The sequence below is a fragment of the Petromyzon marinus genome, chromosome 20 (assembly GCF_048934315.1).
Source record: "Petromyzon marinus isolate PM22_M1 ecotype Great Lakes invasive population chromosome 20, UKy_Petmar_22M1.pri1.0, whole genome shotgun sequence".
Lineage (NCBI taxonomy): Eukaryota > Metazoa > Chordata > Hyperoartia > Petromyzontiformes > Petromyzontidae > Petromyzon > Petromyzon marinus.
This window is the reverse complement of record NC_133686.1, coordinates 5,854,744-5,876,521: the sequence shown is the minus strand read 5'-3', so window position 1 is coordinate 5,876,521 and position 21,778 is coordinate 5,854,744. Positions and strand designations below refer to the sequence as shown.

Sequence of the window (21,778 nt, the reverse complement as noted above, 5' to 3'; positions counted from 1 at the left end):
GGTAGGGAAGTGTTTAGTGCACGACGAACCCAATATTCTTCATATGGCAGATGTTGATAAAGAGCAACAACTATACTTTTACATTGTGTCTGAGCCAGATAATTGCATCAGGAGTAGTGGAGACTATCGCTGTGATGCCTCCTTCGTATTTGTGGTAGGGGCATTGATTCCTTATATGTTCCATTGTCTGTTCTGGGCAACCACAGTCGCACAACGGACAGTTTTTAATGGTCCATTTTTCGCATCAAGTATCTGCATCTGCCATGAACCCAGTGACCTGAATCCAATTCCTGGCCACAACGAACATAAATGGCAAGTGATATCTCAACTGGTCTTGAGGCCTGTCACCAACCCACACTGACCAGTATGATTAATAGTCCAAACACTCCCATGGCTGACACAGCCTCGGGATGCCTTCCTCCTGCCGTGGATTGACAAATGACGATCAATTATAACGTAGAGGAACAGAAATGGGGTAAAGTGTGGGTACCACGTTAAAAACTTCCAGATGTTAGTGTCGAGTTATTTCACCCTGTTTAAGTGCCTTAATTTGCCATTGGCTCTTAGGCATTTCCAAAGCACCCTTCTCCATGTTTAAAAACTACGTAGTCCGCGTGGAGGAATGCAGAGTGAAATAACTGCATCAATAAGTGGCACTCAGGTGTAAAGGGCACTATTTTAATTAAATATACAGCACACTTTCGCAGGCACTATAATTGACAGCTATAACCCAAGTCTAAAAAAAAGCCTCCATGTAGACGATGTCGGTGTGTGTTGTTGAGGTTGAACACTTACCTTTCAAAAAGCTTGTACAACATTTAGAATAGGCAAACAATGTGACATCACTATACACGAGCTCTTCTATGCGTTCGTTTATTATATACTCTAGTGTATGCATTGTTTTTGGTTTTGCTTGGAATATGTTTGTGGTTCTATGTTTACATGCGCTACCGGTGTATTGCTGCATTTAATTGTACTTTTTACATCTGTTGCCACTTCAGAACTTGTTTTTATACTCGTGTAAGGCGCGCGACATCAAGTAATGTGATGATGATGATTTGAGTGGGCACTGTTTGTACTTGCGTGATCTTGACCTGGCCCATGCGACCCCGCGTCTCCAGACTTCGGCCCCCGGCTCTCGGCCACCTTGACGGCCACGGCGCGGCACACGGCCGCCACCTTGCGCTCGAGTGAGCGTACGCCGGCCTCGCGCGTGTATCTGTGGCGATGAGCACGGTCACGTTGGTCAAACCGATTCGAACACTCTGTGATGATAAACTCGTCAAGAGTGGGTGAAGGCTGAAGGCTACTCCCCTCCGGCAGAAGGCTGCGGTCCATCAGGACCAAAACCTCACGCCACAAAAACAGTTTCTTCCCATCCGCTGCTGGTCTCTTAAACAAGGCCAAGGGCTTACACTGACTTTAACATTTTATCTACAATATTGCCAATATTAACTATGTTACCCTATTTGTCTTGTTTTTTTAGATTGTATCTTATAGCTATTTTATATTCGATATTTATTCAATTTTATATACTTTAGCCCCTTAGTGTTAATTAGACTTTGAACCCTTATTATAGTAAGACTTGTTTACCACTTATTTAAGATTTTATATTCCTATATGTTGAATGTATGCACCATCCTGCCAAAGTAAATTCCGTGTCTGTGTGAACTTCCATGGCGAATAAAACCCTTTCTGATTCTGATTCTAAATAAGAGGAATAATACAAACATGTAACATACTTCTTTAGTACTCTACTAAATAGCAGGTGTTTCGCTCAGCCTTCCTCCATCCTGTCCAATCTCGAACTTTATTCTTCATTTCACTCTATGGACCCTCCTTTTTCTTGGAGCTGTCAAGCAGAATTTTTTCTAATTCTGCCTCTTGGTCTCTTTCCTGTGCAGAACTTCCTTCATCAAACTCTCATCTCTCAATGTGCCCAATCCACATGTTTTGCCTTTTCTTTATTGTTCTGAGACTTCTCTCCTGAATCTGCTCTAAAACTTCTTCTCGAGTGGATTTAGGAGAGAAAATAATGCAGCCCAAATTTTCACTCTTGAGCTGGTGGTCCAGATAAAGACTGATATTATACACGCGCTATGGTGAGGCCGCGTATCGTAATACATAACTTTCTGCGTGTATAATGTTTAAATGTTGGCAGGTAATAAAAATGAGGCATGATGATGCTCATGATCACTAAGCATATTATTATTTTATTATATTAATTCCTTAGAATCAAGTGTAATATATTTTTGCACAAAATATCTTCAACAGTTTCCTTTGCCTATGACCGAATCGCCCAGAATCCCACTCAATCTCGGAAGATCTTGGAAGCTAAGCAGTGTTGAGCCTGGATCATGCTTGGATGGGTAACCACCACGTATGCCAGGTTATCATAGGCTGCTGCTGCTGCAGGAGGAACTTTAGCTAAATCCATTGTTTTACTCTACTTTTATGTGCTCACGTTTACGCTTTCCACCTTCACCGACCCGCATTGACCAGCGTGGTCAAATGACCTTCATGACCCACACGGTGTGGAGAGGGCTCTTATCCAGCAGTGGATTAACAAAATGGCTGACCATGTTACTCTCATGCTCATGGCATAAATAAGACTACAGGTGAGCTGAAAAAAATTAGAAAACAAGACAAAAAATATATAGATTTTTTTTACTGAATAATGAGCCTGAATTATGACAATCTATAAAATTGCTGGGGAGGGGTGGTGGCATTAATCATTACACACCTAATTCTACCCTAGCGTATACCAATATGTTCAGGAACTAAATGGTAATGTCAAAGGCTTCTCACCACGAGAGGACTTCAGGAGAGAGTTCGTGCAGTTTTGGCTATTCCTCCGTTGAAGGAGCGCAGACTGCAGTGGTTTACTATACAGTCCATAGTTTTGGTTGCATGGCCACAGTCGTGCTGTAGCTTGTCTTTAACTTTCCATTCATCAAAAGGTGCCCTTCAGCCTGTTGATGTTCATAGACAGTTGATGGTACACCAATGTAATCGAGAAACATTTAATGTTCACCATTCTCATGACTGCAAAATGGGCAATCACCTGCTGACGATGAGGGCAACGGAGACTGAAGGAATGCTCAGCTCGGCCTCTGTGAGTCCGTGCTGCTCCAGCTGTTTGGGCACCAGGTGGCGGCAAGCGATCTCCACCTTCTCCTCCTGAGTGTAGCCTGGCGCCCATACACAGTCGCTCACATGTTTCAGGCAAGGCACAAGCCAGTCTCAAGACATAAAGCGTGAATGCTTAATTGGCCGCATGCATTATGAAGGACTAAAGCAGCACCTTTTGGTGGTGGTCTCAATACAATATTAGTGCCAGGCCAGAAGCGCTCTAAATACCCACACGTGTATGTGTATGCAAAAGCTTCAAGCTACTGCCCAGGGCCATTTCGCTGCCAGCCTTGATAGCGCATGTCTTTCATCTGGTTTTTGCAGTCAAGGCTTGGTAGATCATGTACGGATATGGGAAATTTCCAAACCTGCTTGGCTGCAAGTTGGTGACCAGGAATCAGTGAGACTTTCGTAAATGGCCTTGTATTTTTTATGAAAATGTAAAAACTTCACATTTAACGTAGTCACGATTGTAACATAATTTTAACCATCCCAGAAGTAATTTCAGTCTAATTGTTCAGAGGCGTTCTTCACTTTGTGTAAATAAACAGCTTTCCTTTGGGACTGAGCCATGCTGCCACCAATGATGCTTCTGTTGTCTTCAATGATAAAGACCTCCGATACTGAGATCAGGACAAGGTATCAGATGTGTCATCTCTCCTGATATAATTGTGTCACGTGACTCTCGCCTCCCATAACGACATGGCTACCCCCCTGCTGCATGAGTTAAGTATAACAGATGGTATTTCTACATACAGTTGCCTAAACAGCGACTCAAAAGGATACTTCAAGATTATTTTGTCATTAGCTATGTTCTACACACTTGTGGATGAGGACCTCTCCACGTGATGCCACAATCCATCTCATCACTCCATCTCTTGGGTGAGTTTCCTACCACCATTATATCACCAGTCTGCTCCATCAGCTTTCATCTCTTATACGGATGACTACTGCCCAAGCTTACCTTCATTGAGTCCATTTCATTTATCTCATTTGTGATTATTCCCTGATCCACGTTTCTCTTTCTAGCTTAATTGAATTTCACGATTGCAACTTTGTGCTTTTTTGGTTCATTTAATCTGTCAATTGTCCAAGTTATTTAATGATTTTGATCCCGATAGCCCTTCAATATTTATCCTACGTATACATACTAACCGATCGTGTTTGCTTGTTGTGTCTCTCCAACAGTGATTTCGCTGAAAACAAAAGGAAATGACTGTTTCATATACTAGTTTAACCCTATCAAGCAATTCATATCACACAATGTAGCAGTTATAGTTTTAAGGTATTCTTTGCAATATATATTTTTTATGACAGCATTACTTTGTAGGAAGCTAAGCTGTGAAGAAAAGCATACACCATCTCACCTCCCGAAAGTCCCATTGAGAACTTGATCAAACCTAAATGTATTTCCATGAGTTACCACATATAGGGTTTTGGAGATGTCCCTTGACGAGGGAAGGGCTTTGGGAAAGTTCATGTTTATTGCGAGCCTCACCTGGCACCTGGATGATCTCCATGCGGTCAAGCAGGGCTGGTGGGATGGTTGCTGTCGCATTTGCCGTGGCGATGAATAGCACCTGGCAGAGGTCGAAGGGTACGTTGAGGTAGTGGTCTGTGAATGTGCTGTTCTGCTCAGGATCCAGAACCTGGTTGTTGATGAGGATGGGTGGGAGGCAAAATGTCAACATTTTAATAAAATACGACTTGAAATTTTCATACCGATAAACCATTAAATGGATGGCACTTGACATTCAACAAGATCAATTGACTGCAATCATAACTCTGGGTGGATGAACAACATGATTGCCTGCATGCATATAGATTGTGCCTAAGCATGTGTGCATTGTATGTATTTGCTGCAGTTGAAATGCTCTAAGTTCGGAGACATGATTGTGGTAGATAAGCCAGTGGATGGCATGAGACCATTAGTATCGAGTTGGTAAAGTATATATTTAACAAGGAACTGTAAACTCCGTTTTATCTTGCTGTGGGAGTGGTGGATGTTTTGTTAAGTAGTGATTATTACACTCGTGAAATGCATAAACATTGACAATATCCTAGTGGAAGTGTGAGACATGTTGATTATGGGACACTTGAGAGGTTTGGTGTGTTATATACAAGTTTGTATTGTGTGTTGCATATAGCTTTGTGCATGTGTTTTTTCGCACGTAGGTTTGCATGCTGTGTTGTAAGATTGTATTGTGTGTTGTGTTTCCACCAGTGGATGAAGCAGACGTAACAAGGGGAACTCTCAGCAGAAGGTTGCCAAGATGGCAGGGCGTGGAAGGGCGGTGCAGCTCCTTCGATAAACAAAACGTTTCCCATCGAAGCATCCATGTACTTCATAGGCTTAGTTTTTTCGGTAAAGTCACGTTGAAGAGGAACAACAAAATAATAAAATATGTATAAAACAATAAAAAATTCTCACGACGTTTCGACCATAACTCAAACGGTCGTCTTCAGGTGTGTTGGTTCGCGTAAATTTATTTTTAAACGGCGCATTTATTTATTTATAAAAAAAAACGTTAGCGCCACGCGCAGCGATTTGGCAGTTTACCCAGGACTAGTCCATCTATATTCTGAAAAGAGGAGGGGGGAGACGAAATTTTTTATAATGTATGCTGTCTGAAAGCCACTGTAAGCGTGAACAATCAATTAAGAACTGAAATGGTTTATCAAATCTTTCCAATGATTGCTAAGATAGAATCCATCTTCTCGGTTGAAATTGTCTCTGTACTTGTATATGTGGATAGCCTCATGAACGAATCTCTCATGGAAGCCAGATGGCTTACAAAGAACCTCTGTCTTGGAAAAGTCAATGGCATGTGAGCCTACTGAATTAGAACAATGATCTGCTACGGCCGAGGTGTTGGTCCTACCATGTTTAAGGTCTGCTTTGTGTTCACGAATGCGGTCCGAGACATGGCGTTTGGTTTCTCCAATGTAACTACTACCACAGAGGCAACTTAGTTTGTAGACACCAGGGTATTGTATGTCCGGAATCACATCTTTTACAGACGGAACCAGATGTGATTCCGGACATACAATACTCTGGTGTCTACAAACTAAGGTGCCTCTGTGGTAGTAGTTACATTGGAGAAACCAAACGCCATGTCTCGGACCGCATTCGTGAACACAAAGCAGACCTTAAACACGGTAGGACCAACACCTCGGCCGTAGCAGATCATTGTTCTAATTCAGTAGGCTCACATGCCATTGACATGAGAGATTCGTTCATGAGGCTATCCACATATACAAGCACAGAGACAATTTCAACCGAGAAGATGGATTCTATCTTAGCAATCATTGGAAAGATTTGATAAACCATTTCAGTTCTTAATTGATTGTTCACGCTTACAGTGGCTTTCAGACAGCATACATTATAAAAAATTTCGTCTCCCCCCTCCTCTTTTCAGAATATAGATGGACTAGTCCTGGGTAAACTGCCAAATCGCTGCGCGTGGCGCCAACGTTTTTAAAAAAATAAATAAAGAAATACGCCGTTTAAAAATAAATTTATGCGAACCAACACACCTGAAGACGACCGTTTGAGTTATGGTCGAAACGTCGTGAGAATTTTTTTATTGTTTTATATATATTTTATTATGTTGTTTCTCTTCAACGTGACTTTACTGAAAAAACTAAGAATATGAATTACTGCAGTCACGAAAGCTTTAAATCAAAAAATCCATGTACTTGTTTAAATCATGTTTCACGGCTTGCGTGTTCCCTCCGCGTCCCTGCTAATGTGTACCATCAAGCGGCTGAAAGGTCACCAATCCCCCTGTATTCTCCCTCCCTTTAAACCGCTGCTGCGTGCGTGCGCGTTTGCCTCGAGTAGCGCTGCGGCGGGATCTCCCTGCAGCCCCTTGCCCAGCTTGTCAACCTCGTCGAGCAGGAAAACCGGGTTGCGCACGCCCACCGCCTTCATCCCGCTGATCACGCGCCCCGGCATGCTGCCTACATACGTCCGCCTGCATGCGCCCACAGCAGACAGCACGTGCACGCGGTGAATGGGATTTCATCTACTCGGCGTATTTTGATTAACTCTTTTTTCTTTATGCATGAGCTTTGCATGTTATTCCCTCCCATCTCTAGGCGGGACGAGTACGATAACTTTTATATAGTTGCTAACGAGATCCTAAATCATGCAAAAACACATTTTGTGTACATTTCAAGAGCCACCACGTATCCACAACCTTAAAAAGCTTTGTATATGAATAAATAAATTAGAAAAAATAATCCATACGCAGCACACATTATGTATATAGGTTTGTCTTCGGAAGTGTTTAGCATTATGGAAACCGACAGGTCACAGCAAAAGTAATTTGCATGTTTTTCAAATATATTTTTTTTGCTCTGGATTGTGTCCACAAGTTTGGATCAAGTTGGCCAGTTTTTCAAATTGTCCCCGATAGCAACTTAGCTTTATACTACAGGTTTGTTCATATCAGATCTTCTTCATGAGAGTTATCATGCGCAACCGTTACACGAAAGGCGGACAGACCTTTTGCAACCTTAGCTGAAAAGCGCAAAAATAAAAAAATATCAGTGCAATGTGGAATAGATCAAATTCCGTGCCTGTGCCCGCGGATGTCGGACTGGTCGCAGATGCCCCCGAGCGAGATGCGGTGGAACTCCCGTCCGAGCGTTCGCGCGATGGAGCGCCCCACGCTTGTCTTGCCCACGCCGGGCGGCCCCACGAAGCACAGGATGGGGCCACGCAGGCCGGGCCGGAGCTGGCGCACGGCCAGGTACTCGAGCACGCGCTGCTTGAGCCGCTCCAGGCCGTAGTGGTCGTTGTCGAGGAGGACCCGTGCCGCCGCCAGGTCCAGGCGGTCTGGCAGAAACCGTGGATATGGCGTCAGCGGTTGTGATCGTTTATGTACGTGTGTATGCTGAACCGCCTTCACACCGAATGTAGCCCACCGCACTAATCAGAGGTGCGGGGGTGCACTGATCGTTTATGATCTTCCTGCAGTACTGTGGAGGAAATAAACCAGCCAGCCTTTGAGGATTGGAATAAATGCTCGTGAGCTCCAATTGGGATACATATCTATGTATGTTGACATCTTTTCACACCTTACGTAGCCAACCCTCCTAATCGGTTGTGCAAGGTATGTAGTGGCATATGGATAGTGTGTATTACACTCAGAAAACGGATTTCGTAGATTACACACGCCACATCGAGTTGTGTGTAAAAATGTATTATGATTTGTGCAAATTGAATGCTGTTATGTTTACGTTACTGGAGGAATTTTAAAAAATTAGACAGATAAAACAAGAACATATAAATGAAACAGTAAAAATGTAACAAAATAATTGACTGTTGAACTCAATTATGACGAAGTATGACACATTGTTAGTTAGTTTAGTAAAGTCACGTAGATAGAAAATAAAATAAAAATGTAATAAAAATAAAAGCAAAAAACCCACGACGTTTCGATCGCAACACAAACGGTCTTCATCAAGCGGAGAGCAAATCGGGCAAGCCTCCAAATGCAAATGCTTATAAGGGTTTCCAAAGTGAGTGGGCGGGGGACGAGAGTTGGGGGGAGGAGAGCTTGTGCAGCGTAAACAACATTAGCGGGGCAGCCAGTCAGACAATGGGGGGGGAGATAGGGGGTAGAAATAGGGGGAGAGAGGGGGGGTAGACATAGGGGGAGGGAGGGCGGGGGGTAGAGATAGAGGTGGAGCTGAAGGCGAGGGCACAAAATATAACAATTCATCATAAATACCAAACGAGCTAGACTTTTACCAACTACACCAGTTTGTGAAATGCAATTACTTTAGTTGGGGTCAATGTCTATTCAGTACCCGTAAAATGCAGTAATTAAAGTAGGATTCTGACTTATCTTCATGGAAATTGAGATTTGTTTCTCCTTTTGCATCCGTTCACTTTTCTCGAGAATTCTAAGTTTATCAGCTGGGGTTCGGTAAGGCCGTGGTAGCACTGACCGGTCGTGCACTTGCTCCAGGGCAACTCCACCATGAGCTCCAGGTAGTTCCGAGTGAGGGCAAATTCTGGCATCGTCTGTGGCATCTTTCTTAGCCTGTGGAGATGGAACGGAGGACTCTCGGTGCTATGCATTGGCAGAGGTCATGGAAATAAACAAAGGGAGCAACGATTGATGAGCTTTATCTAGAAAGTGAGCGGTGGCACAGTGGTTAACGCACTATGCTATGAACCTGGCAACCCGAATTCAATACTCGGTCATGGCTAATATCAGATCCGAGTGATATTTAAATAAGTCCTGCTACCCCCTTCGCCCACCAGCAGTGTCCAGCATGATGAAGTATGGTCAAACAAACATCCATGGATACAGTTAAGGGAAGTCCTTTATTCAGCAGTGGATCTCCAAATGGCTGTAGACGATAACTTTTTCAGCTGAGACCAGAATTAATCTTTGGTTCTTACCGAAAGAACCACAGAGTGTAAAGCAACTGTTATTACTGGTATCCTGACGTTTTAAGTGTAAGTTCACTGAAGCAACAAATGTAGCTCTTACATTGTAGATATATACCAATGCTTGTCCGATAATGCTCTACACAAGTATGAGATTGTGTCACTGTAAAAATAACATTTAGAGACTTTCAGAAAGGGGCTTGGCAGTATGTGATGTCACTGTAGTGACATTAAAAGTATGCGTGCAACAGTGCATCGATTCAATTAATACATTTGATCCTTAAGCTCGCAAAATAATACAATTGCACATGATGTGAGGATTCATTTCGTATTCATGCAAATTATATACAAATGTATTCCTGTGTTACATTTAAGCTAAAGTAGTGAACAAAACTATACAACCGAAATATAAGAGGAAACAAATGAGCTGGTAAAATTTGACACTGAAGAATACATTCATGAATCGAATTGCGACTATTCATCGAATTACCAGAGGTGTAAAAACCATTAAGTGGTTCTTAAAAATCGTGGCTGTCGCACTGTATAGGGAAATCACCAGAATGCACGAGTCAAGTTGATTTTTTTTCTCCTGTTAACTCAACTTCAAACTTATTTAAAAAGACCCTGAACACACACGCCAGGTGTGCGCGTGTTCTCTAGGAGAGATGAGATCTAATTGGGTTGGATGCTGCGTAAGTGTGACCCCACCCGGGCACCTTTTGATTTCCTTGGTGCAAACTCGGAGGGCGACGTCGGTCATGCCGCAGCTCCGCACCTTCCTCTCAAGAGACGCGATGTCGTCTTCCTCCTCGTCCCCATCCTCCCCGCTCAGGCCCAGAAGGGCCTTCCTGCCACCCAGCGCTGCTGCCCCCTCGCGCCGCCCCAGCCTCCCCGGCAGCACCTAGGGCCAGTGCAAGAACACGAGAATGGCGAGTCAACGTTTTGGATGTTTTCGTTATTTCCCCCACCCCCCCCCAACTCCTCTCCCACCAGTTGTATTCCATTCGTGTTGCTGGCTTCATTTCATGAGACCAAGTGTCCATTTGGAAACTATCACAAAGAAGCTTCAAAATCACGTTGGGACAGCCCATAGAGCCTTCCCCAAGCGCACATTTGATCTTGATAAATCTGCAAAAATGTATATACAAGTGAAATTTGTACTTCCATGTGATATACAGGTAGTCCCCGAGTTACGATGGTCCGAATTACGATATTTCGATCTTACGATGGCAATACGACAAAATTGCCATCAACAACCTAACATTATTCAAGTATGCAAACAGACAGAATCTTGGTAAGTACAGTACAATACGATACGTTACGTTCAATGTATGATACGTAGCTTTAGCGACTTCATTTTATGGTTACCACGATACGATACGTTCGATGCATGTTAAAAGTTTTTTTTTTTTATAGCAGGTAGGATTGTTTCCTGAAAAAAACTTTCTATTAAATTACCTTTTTTTTACTTTACATTTTACTGTGCAATACAGTATTGTAATTAATAAATACATACAGTATATAGTTTGCACAGTACGGTACTGTAAATTGCTCTGTTTCGCTAAATTATCACCATTCTTTAAGACTCCTGCGTAGGCTAGGCCATCTTCGACTTACGATGGGGTCGTCGTAACACATCCCCATCGTAAGTAGAGGCCTACCTGTATATATTCACTTGCTTAACTTTTACCCATCTTAATCTTGTGGCCTTCCTTGTATGTTTTATTAGGTAACTCGCTCAGCCACCCCTACTGGACAACTGTGAAAACCCGCTTCATAGCTCATCAGATTTCTCCAATATAAATTAAGATTCTGATAAGATGAGAGCAATTTGTTCAAGGTAAGTCTTTAAGGAAGCGGTGTCAGGTAGCAGGCATTGCCTTGTTGTCCAGGAGGGAGGAGTCACTCCGCCTCGCCTTGTTGATGAGTTTGACGCCCTCAATCTGTCGAACCAGCAGAGGGATGGTCCGGCGGAACCGCTCCTCCAGCTCCACCGCCTCCAGCACCTGATGAACGACACCACCAACGCAACTCTAAACCCAATGGTTCTCAAAATAAAAATGAGTAGGCATGAACTACGGTGCATCACGATTGCATACTGTTGGTGTGCAGTCATTGGTGACCAGGCCAAGGGCAATCCAGTGATTTCAGGTGCTCATAAACGAGACAAGTACAACGAGACCTGGCCAAATCTCATCAGATCTCAGAAGCTAAGCAGGTTAGAGCCTGGAGTAGTGTTTGGATGACCGACCACAATGCATAATAGGCTTCTGCAGGGCTATACTGTAGGTAGCCGAAGGCAGTACATAAAATCCATTGTTGTACTGTGCTCGAATATCTATACCCCCCTTCACTAAGCTGCAATGACCATACACGTGAATTACAGTGAAACCTTGGATTGCGAGTAACTTGGTCTGCGAGTGTTTTGCAAGACGAGCAATTTTTTAAAATAATTTGATAAACGAGCAATGTCTTGCAATACGAGCAGTATGTACAGTATACGCTTTGTGTGCCGAGCGTCACGTGATCACAACTGAGACAATGATTCTTCTCTCTCGCTGCGGGATTGTGGGTAATCATCTCCCATGCTCGGTCTCGGTCGGCGTGCCTCGTATAGTCAACATCCGTGCGAGCGTATACTGTTTACTATAGTACTATAGTGTTGTGACCACGTGTATACTGTTTACTACAGTACTATAGTGTTGTGACCACGTGTGTGTGCGTAAAGCATGTTTTTATTGTGTCCAAGTGTAGTGACTGTTCTTTAGTAACTGTACTGCAAGTGAAAGTCGTCCTACACAATAACCCTCCTCCTCCTCTCTCTTGTCTCCCTCACACCAGCCACGATTAAATGTAATTAATCAATTTGATTACTTTATATAAAATTTAAATAATACAAATATAAAAAGGTAATTTGTATTAATAATTTTTATATTAATACAGTATTTTTGGGTTGTGGAACGAATCATCTGAGTTTCCATTTTTTCTTATGGGGAAATTCGCTTTGATATACGAGTGCTTTGGATTACGAGCACGTGTCCGGAACGAATTATGCTCGCAATCCAAGGTTTCACTGTATAGTCAAGTAACTCCTATGGCCCACATGGTGTGGGGGAGACACAACAGTGAAATATCAAATTACTATACATGTACACATTAATCTAACACACACTGTAGGGTGTAAATCTTGACTTAAAGGTTTCGTGACTGCAGGAATACATATTCTGTGGGTCTTTCGGTAAAGCCACATAGATAGAAAAATCATAAAAATATCACGACGTTTCGATCACAAAACAAGCAATCGTCTTCACCTGAAGAAGATGATTGCTTCAGGTTAACACGATTGCTTGTGTTGTGATCGAAACGTCGTGATATTTTTATTATTTTTCTATCTACGTGGCTTTACCGAAAGACCCATAGAAACTGTAGGGCGTGTTAAACTTGCCAATCTTAACTCAACTGCACAGCAGTGTTGCACTGACAGTGTGCAGATTTTCATAAATCTGGATACATATTCACACACCTTACTTTCATCGTACATGCAAATGGGGAACATATTGTGATCCCTTCTTCAGTCATTCAATCTACCGGCATACCCATCTAGCTTTCAATTAATACAAGACACCTCACATTTGTAATGGATAGGAAAGCGAAAACAAATAAATTGCACATTCTTCTTATATGTCAGAGCACAGGCAGGATGTGTATAAACTAAGGAACATGCTGGCCAAGGGAGCTGAGTAATGCACCCTTTTTGCATTCACCGGCCTTAGTTTTGCAGTTCCCCCGTATTGCACAGAAATGTAATGGTGCGGTTTACCCGTTTGAAGTCAATTCTTTTTCTCATGATATATCGTGCACCAAAGAATTGATTATTTACGATTCGTGCAAATGATGCACAAGTCGTCCATTCAGCCGAATATGGCAGACAACACTGTGCAAACGACGCAAAAGGAGAACGCTTATCGACGACACTAATGCTGGCGAGGAGAAATCATTACAAGCATTGCTAAGCAACCTACAAATGCACCTGGCCTGGCACAAGCGCCCTGGGTGACATCACCTCCACTTTAGTGTCGAATGGCGGCCGTGGTTGTGCGTTTCGTCACCTGCAGCTTCTCAGCGCGGGACGTGCGCACGATGGAGGCCACGATGTCGGGGAGGTCCTCAGAGGGCAGGCTGTCCAGCAGACGGCGCAGCTGAGCCACCACAGGCACGGACATGTCCAGCATTCCTGCCAGCTGATTCACGTGCAAAAGGAGGGGGGGGGGGGTTGCGTAGTTTTAGCCAGGACAATGTCACATTCATTTGGGTGGCCATGTTACCCAGGAGCAGGACCACTTCTCATTTCCAACTAGTTTTAGGTATATTATACATGTTATGGTTAAAAGGCAGTGACTATTAAAGTATACTCCAGCCTATAAAATCTATAGAGATCAGGCCATTGCAATAACTATGATCAATCAGATTTATTAAGTCTCACATTGCTTCCCACTATAAATATTAGGACTCGTCCCCCAGGTAAGGAGTTCATACATTGTGTCAGATACAATCGTTTGTAATAACTTCCGAAGGGCTCTTAACTCCTTGGAATGGACTAATTTCCATGGCAACTTCAGCCTCATCTCGCTATCGTGGCTGTGATGGCAGTTGCCGTCTGTCGCAATGGACGTATGATGAATGGCATTCAATCACCACTCTTCGCCTTGTCTAAGCGTGCAATGTTGTGCACAATGGCATTCTCATCAAATCACTCATATTGCAGCACCACATCTCTGGAACAACACAATTGACTCCATCACTACATTCAAGTCACAACTCAAAAAATCCTAAAATGCTGGCATACAACTGTATAGAATTGCTTATTTTTTATGTTCATGTGTGAAATGATGTGATGGCACTATGGGCGGCAGATTTGTGCCAAAGATAAATTAAATTGACTCATCTGTTGTTTTGATTAGCAGGTGGCAGTGAGGCGGTAGTCACTAAGCTGTTTGTTCCCTCCATTGAATGCTGTTGCCCACTCTCCAGGTGAGAAAAAAACCTTGCATTTTTTAAAGGAGATTTTTGGTTCTGGAGTTATCAGCAGCACGACACAATTTTTTTGATAAATGAATAGGAATATGAGCAGTGGGGTACAGTGGTTGGTGAATTGAACTATGAAGCTGGCAAGCTAAGATTGATTCCGAGCCACGGCTAACATTAGTGGCGTATGGTATGGTCAAACAACCCCAATGGCCTGCATGGCATGTGGTGGCCCCTCATCCTGTAGGGGATTGACACCTTGTATATTTCTCAGAACATGGTGTACTCTCCCTCAATTGTCTGGATTTGCGTCATAAACAGCTGTAAAATAAGGGCAATTTACATGGATCAGGTCGTCCCACAGTGCCTAACAGTTGCTACCTTGCGCGCGTGCTTGTAGAACGTCTCCGTTAGTTCCGTCAGCTCAGCGCTGCTCTCCGAAGTCTCGTTGCCATCACTGCTGGCTCCAGGCCGCCCGTTCTCGAGGTCGGGACCGGGCCCCAGGCGGTCGAGCTGCTGCACGTCGGCGAGGATGTAGGGGTGCTGGCGGCGCACAGCGAGCACACGGAAGCGGCACAAGCCCGTGACGAGCAGAGTGTAGTGCGGGCGCGGCCAGTTGCTGCCCGTCACCTGCACCACTACGGCGGCAGTGCCCACCCTGCAGTGGGAGACCAGACGGATACAGTTACACTTTCATATGCACACGCACGTACAGACATTGTCAATCCACTGCCAGACAAGCGCCTCCCCCACACTTTGCAGGGTGTACAAGTTATGTGACCATACTTCAGGACATTGGTCAGTGGGGGCTGAAGGCTGTGAGTGTGATCAAAGAAGTGCGGTGGAGCAACGCACTTAGCTGAACTGTCCTCTGCGGCCCACAGCGTAGCCCAGCAACAGCCGGATGACACATTTTATATATGTGGTCACACAACCATGCATTATCCCAGTTAAAACTTGTTTCTGATATCTGACGAGATCGGCCGCATTCAAGGCGATTTGGTGACAGGCAACATATACACTTACATTCACAATACAGTCACACACAAACTACAGTCACGCAAACAGGAACTCATGCACACATGTACACATACAATACACATCAAGAAACGATTTCCCATATATAATTAACTCCTGGCGCAAGTGTTGTTAGAGCACATACTATGCCCAAATCGGCACACGAGGGGCTATTGTGGCCAACTCCACGTCCGGCCACCTTTGTCTTCCCAGCACTGATGTTTACTCACCCCACCAGATCATAATTTAAAGCCGAGATGACCAAGGGAAGGCCCAGGACAAGCTTCGATACTACTTTCCACTGACATCACTATGTAACACAATTTTCGTTCCTGGGTAGTGTTATTTCGTAATTGCTTATGCCTAAAACGTATAGAAAACGGCTATTATTCTCCAAAAACTTTGCTTTTATGATCAGGACAGTGATATTCATAAATTTACCTATTTTCAATGAGAAAACGGGCGGTTGTGTGTCTTTTCGTTCACATAAAGTCAGAAAAAAAACAACATGAATCTAAATGAACATGTATTTATACTAAAGTAATACAATAATGACAAAAGATTTAGAAGTTAATAGTTTGTAGAGATTTACAATTATACTGTAAATCACTTTCATGAATCAGCCCCCAAATGTAGTTCCCTTCCATCATGTTCTCGTGATACTGTCCTTGGTAACGGCGTTCAAAGTCCAGTATATATCCTGGTGGAAGCACTCGCCTTGCTCCGAGTACGCTCCCATGTTCTTGAATTGATCAAGATGAGCATCGAGGATATAGACTTTAAGGGACATCCTACAGCCCATTGTGCCGTAGTTCTTCACCGGAGTCTCAACCAGCTCCAGTTTTCGACCTTGTGATTGCCCAGGAAGCCACGAACCACTGCGACAAAGCTGTTCCAAGCCGCTTTCTCCTTACTAGTGAGCTTCTTGGGAAATTCATTGCACTCCAGGATCTTCTTTATCTGTGGTCCGACAAAGACACCGGCTTTGACCTTCGCCTCAGACAGCTTGGGGAAGAAGTCTTGAAGGTACTTGAAGGCTGCCGACTCCTTATCTGCAGCTCTGACAAATTGTTTCATAAGGCCCAATTTGATGTGCAGCGGTGGCATCAGGACTTTGCGGGGGTCCACCAGTGGCTCCCACTTGACGTTGTTCCTCCCCACAGAGAACTCGGTCCGCTGTGGCCAGTCCCGCCTGTGGTAGTGCACCTTGGTGTCCCTGCTGTCCCAAAGGCAAAGATAGCAGGGAAACTTGGTAAAACCGCCTTGGAGACCCATCAGGAATGCCACCATTTTGAAGTCCTCGATGATCTCCTAGCCGTACTCATCATACTTCAAGGCGTCCAGCAAGGTCTTGATGCTGTTGTAATCCTCTTTGTGGTGCTCCGAGTGAGCCAGGGGAAGAGACGGGTACTTATTACCATTATGGAGCAGCACGGCTTTGAGGCTCCTGGATGAGCTGTCAATGAAGAGGCGCCACTCATTCTGGTTACTGGCGATTCCAATTGCCTCGAACAGACTGGTCACATTGTGGCAGAAGCAGAGCCCATCTTGACGGGTGAAGAAGCTGCAAAAAGGTTGGTGACACTTCCTCTGATCTGCGACTTGCACACTTTCATCCAACAAGTTCCACTGCTTGAGCCTAGACGTCAAAAGCTCTGCATTGGACTTGGTGAGACCAAGATCTCTGATCAAGTCGTTGAATTATTTTTGGTTGGGGTAGTATGGGTTTCTCTCCTCAGCTCCACCTCTGAAATTGTTACGTGGATCTACGTCTTCCTTGCTCTCCGACTTTCTGCTCTCTACTAAAGACGGCTGCTCTCTCTCCGGAGGAGTGGGTATGGGGAGCTCATGGCAGTATGGAACCGGGGCGATGGATGAAGGAAGGTCTGGATACGTGATATCAGGTGCATTCTTGCCAGTCTGACGTTTGGAAGGGTCCACCATGCAGAAGTAACAGTTGCTTGAGTGGTCAGTGGGTTCCCGCCAAATTCTTGGATAGCGAACTTCATGGCTCTCTTTTCCCCTCTATACCATCCTACAAACATACATTCATTTCACCTATGACTAATGTGTAAGAGATTCTCATAAAAACATTCCATTTATATTTATTCAATAACATTGAAAATTGTAAACATTTAAAAATGAAAAACTTTCCCAATTTTACAAATTTTAACAAATTTCATAACATACAATTCCGAGCAACAACTGCCCATCTTCCCTTCCAGAGTTTTTTTTTGCATTGCTCGCAGGTGAAATGAGGTGCCCAGGGTTTGTCTTGATCTCTGACAGGCATGCCAAAATATGCCTTGTAGGCCTCACACATCTTAGCAGATGCTTCCACAGAGTACTTTTTCGCTTGTCTTCAAAAATTGGCTGCAGACATAGCAAAATGTGTCTGCCGGATGCTTGCAGCCTCTTGATGCCATCTCAGAAAAATGCAGATATGTATCCACTGAGGCAGCTGGAGCAAAACTGAACTGGTGGGCTTCAGGCCCCTGTATTTATACTATTTAATTTTGCTGGAAAGTTATAGAATGTTCTAGAAGTTACTCCAAGTTTACTCAGCACTGAATCTATCTGGAATGTTCTGGAAAATAGGTCAATTTCTAAATATCACTGTCCTGGTAACAAAAGCAAAGTTTGTGGGGAATAAGTCATTTTCTGTACTTTTGAGGCATAAACAATTAGGAAATAACACTTCATATCCAGGAACAAAAGAAAATTGTTACACAGTGCATTCACCATTGTCGGGGAATTAAACTTAAGTCGCTGGTTTTGTAGCAGTGAGAAAAAACACTGCACCAACAACAAACTCCCGTTTGTCACTGCCATGTTGATGATCAGTTTAACACGTAGGAGGCTTTCGCGACCAATATCATCCATAATAGGTTTTTGGGTTAGATCGCATAAATGTCGTTAAATGTTTTACAATTTTCAATGTTATTGAATAACTAAAAATGATTTTTTGTGAGAATCTCTTACACATTAGTCTGATGAAGCTAGCTGTAATTACTGGCGAAACGTCGTACTCAGTGTGTAAATGTTGTGGCTTGGCTCACCAACACGCCGGTGTGCTGTACTAGTGACAAATTGGCCACGTTCTGTTTCCGTGACAACCCTTGCTGGTTGGCTGTGTCGAGTGGTGGCGGGTTTTAACGACACATTTATATATTTACGCGATATAACCCAAAAACCTCCATTATGGCAACTTGTAATATTGTTGTAAGCGAATACAGGGTTGTCTTTTGCTGTGCAAATTCAGAATAAAGGAAATCGTGTAATCACGTAAGTGAGTGGCAATGTCACCTTAACATTTGCAAACACGAGTCACTCAAAGGTTCACATCAGAACACGGGGGCCCACGTGCACTTTGCACTTCAGACGTTGACCTGTAACTCCTGTTCCATGAAACCTTCCCTCTGCATGCTCAAAGCTGTCCTGTACAATGTTCAGACCACACTCCATGATAAGGATTTCCCTGTCCCCCCCCTCTCCCCACAATTTAATTTTTCATTCTGCCTATTCATCATTCTTCCCATTCCAGAACACTCCATCGAACAACTCAATATTAATGTATCTTCCTACAGCATGGGGACGTCACCGCACCTAATCCGGGGGGGGGGGGGGGGGGGTCGGCAAACCTGCGAGCTCTTTAAGAACTGCTTCGTGACGTTATTTATTAAGCACCGTCTCGTATCCAAGTGCATTGCGGCTCTTGAAATAAGTATATTACCGAATCCGAAAACGATGGCTCTTCTTGTTATGTTGGTTGCGGTCTCCTGACCCAAAACCCCAATGTCAACATCAGACCTGAACACAACTAAAGCCCTGGTCCCCAACCATAACATTAAATTCAGCAGTTTGTCTTGCTGTGGTTGTCCCACCTGATGACGACCGCTTGTGTTGCGATGGAAACGTCGTGATCTATTACCGAAAGAACCACAAGAGTATGGCTTCCTGCAGTCACGAAAAGCTTCAAATCAAGATGAACTTCAATTCACACCAATTCAAATGCGTCCATCGACCCCCCTCCACTCATTGAATCAAGTTACACTCTGCGGCAGACGAGTTGGAATTCATATTCTTGGTTCTTTCGGTAAAGTCACGTAGAAGGGAAACACTAAAATAAAAAAACAATAAAATTCCCACGACGTTTCGACTGCAGCAATCACCATCGGGTGTGAAAACCACAACAAGAAAATTTTGAAAAAAAAAAGTGGCGGTTATTTTTTTAACGTCAGCACCACGGAGAGCGATTTGACAGTCATTCAGATGGATAATACATCCGAGTTGGAATGTTCACGAACGACTGACCCGATTGACCTCCACTGCAACTCTACCTCCACCCCCCCCATCCCCCTTGCTATTAACACTCCCCGGCCACCAAATTTCGTCCTCCATCCTCGTCCATCCTCCTCTTCTACCCCCCCCACCTCACCGCTCGGCCAGACCCTGCGCGTCCGAGCCCTCCTCGTCGTCCGCGGGCTCTGCCGCGTGAGGCAGCACCCCGATCACCGAGCTCCGGAGCGAGGCGCCGCGCAGCAGCCGCGCCCGCACCATCCCCATGTTGCGGGCGGAGTCGACGCCGAGGCGGGCGCTGGCGCCCGGCAGCAGCACCGCGTCGGCGGCCAGCAGCAGCGGCAGACGCTCCGGGATGCGCAGTCCACCCTTATCCATGGGCAGCACGTTGCTTCTTAAACAATGCCCGGTGAAGCGGCTGAAGCAGCAGCAGGAGCAGCAGCAAAGTAGTACCAAGAGGCAGTACTCGACTCCACCACTCGTGTTTACGTCTCTGGATTGTGGTTTAATAAAAAAAACGCGGAACGTGGTGAGGGTTTTTTTTAAACTTTCTCTTTGAGCTCACGGTGCAGATGGGAACGGAGCGGCCATGCTGGGTAGGGAAGGGGACGCGACAAACCAAGTGGGTTGTGACTTATATGGGCATCTTAAAAAAAACAAAGTTTATAGCTCATCGGATACCTCCAGCATAACGGATTCTGATATTCTCCAAGACGCTGAATGTGTCGTTGTGTACGTTATGTGCGTTGCGCGATAATACGTTCGAACAAAAGCCCCGCCCAAGACGTTCGTCTATAACACCCTTGTCTTAAAGAGCAAAACATGGACTACGTGGTATAGCTGGCGACGTTTCGGGAGACGGCCCTTGAAGAGCAGGACACGTTGCGAGCGCGCGAGCCCTCACGCAAGATGCCCGCCACGAACGTTGCGTCCCGGTGACGACGTGAGGGGGGGGGGCGTTCCCCCGTCGCTACGCGGGCTTCCCATTGGTCGGCAAAATTGTCTAATCAGATTGCGGTTAAGCTGCGACGTCACAAACACCGCCCCCCCCCCCACCTCTATACCCCCTCTGCTCCCTCCCTCTACCCCCCCATCCCCCCCATACGGAAGCCTTCGCAGCCAAACGCGTTTCGTAAAGAGGCGGTCCACGTGCATTCAGCCACGTTCAAGAGTGCTTAAAGTAACTACATGTATTACAATTTTAGCCCTTTGTTTATGAATAAAAATACACGCCCTACATATTGTTGTAAATAGCGTGCACATTTTGCGAGAATTTTAGCCGCTAGTGGTGTTTTTGTTTGTTTTAACAAGACAGTACAAACTGTAAACATGTGCGTTAACCTCGTAAACACACCAATGCGAGTTAGCCCCAACGTGAATGTTTACCGGGGAATTGAACATTTTTTCTCCTGCACGCGTATTGATTGGGGAAGCGTCCATAGTTGGGAGTCCTCATGGATGGGGAGCTGCTTCATGGAGAGATTCACCAGAAACCCGTAGGATTTACAAAACAAGTAGTAATTCGTTGTTCACAGGTGTTTCTCCTCGAGACGAAAGTGGACAAATTGGAGAATTGCACACTTTGTCGCGTGCAAAAAAAAAGGGCTCTCGACGTTTGAAAGCTCGCCATTGCAGAACAACGAACTCGCCGTCCAGCCACGAGTGCTATCTTTCCCACTCAGTATCCCCCGAATGAGCAGAAAGTTCAACCGCGTTTACCCTTGACCACACTTCTGTTCCCCATGCCCTTAAAACCATAACTTTTCAAACCAGCCACGTGTAGCCCTCACAGTGACCCAAACCCTAACCCATAAGCCTGACCCGATCACTCGCACTTCCACAGACCTTCCTACACTTTATCTTATTATAGTTAACTACAGTGCTGTAAGCCGACCC

General features: G+C 44.6%; 1 protein-coding gene across 4 annotated transcripts in view; it reads right to left on the bottom strand.

The window, feature by feature from the left end:
• LONP2 (lon peptidase 2, peroxisomal) overlaps nt 1-20,824 on the bottom strand; it is a 28,086-nt gene extending 7,262 nt beyond the window's left edge. For 2 of the 4 annotated variants that reach the window (XM_032957682.2, XM_076068261.1), the window contains exons 1-11: nt 20,022-20,824; nt 14,948-15,224; nt 13,651-13,782; nt 11,422-11,547; nt 10,258-10,442; nt 9,094-9,188; nt 7,717-7,975; nt 6,968-7,109; nt 4,631-4,781; nt 3,065-3,191; nt 1,080-1,219 (exon numbers count right to left, since the gene is read on the bottom strand). In XM_032957682.2, coding sequence (XP_032813573.1) covers nt 1,080-1,219; nt 3,065-3,191; nt 4,631-4,781; nt 6,968-7,109; nt 7,717-7,975; nt 9,094-9,188; nt 10,258-10,442; nt 11,422-11,547; nt 13,651-13,782; nt 14,948-15,224; nt 20,022-20,260 — 1,873 coding nt within the window. In that variant the 5' untranslated portion in view covers nt 20,261-20,824. The remainder of the gene's footprint in view (nt 1-1,079; nt 1,220-3,064; nt 3,192-4,630; nt 4,782-6,967; nt 7,110-7,716; nt 7,976-9,093; nt 9,189-10,257; nt 10,443-11,421; nt 11,548-13,650; nt 13,783-14,947; nt 15,225-20,021) is intronic. The other 2 variants (XM_032957683.2, XM_032957684.2) reach the window with 2 other exon arrangements.
• Nucleotides 20,825-21,778: the final 954 nt, after the last annotated feature.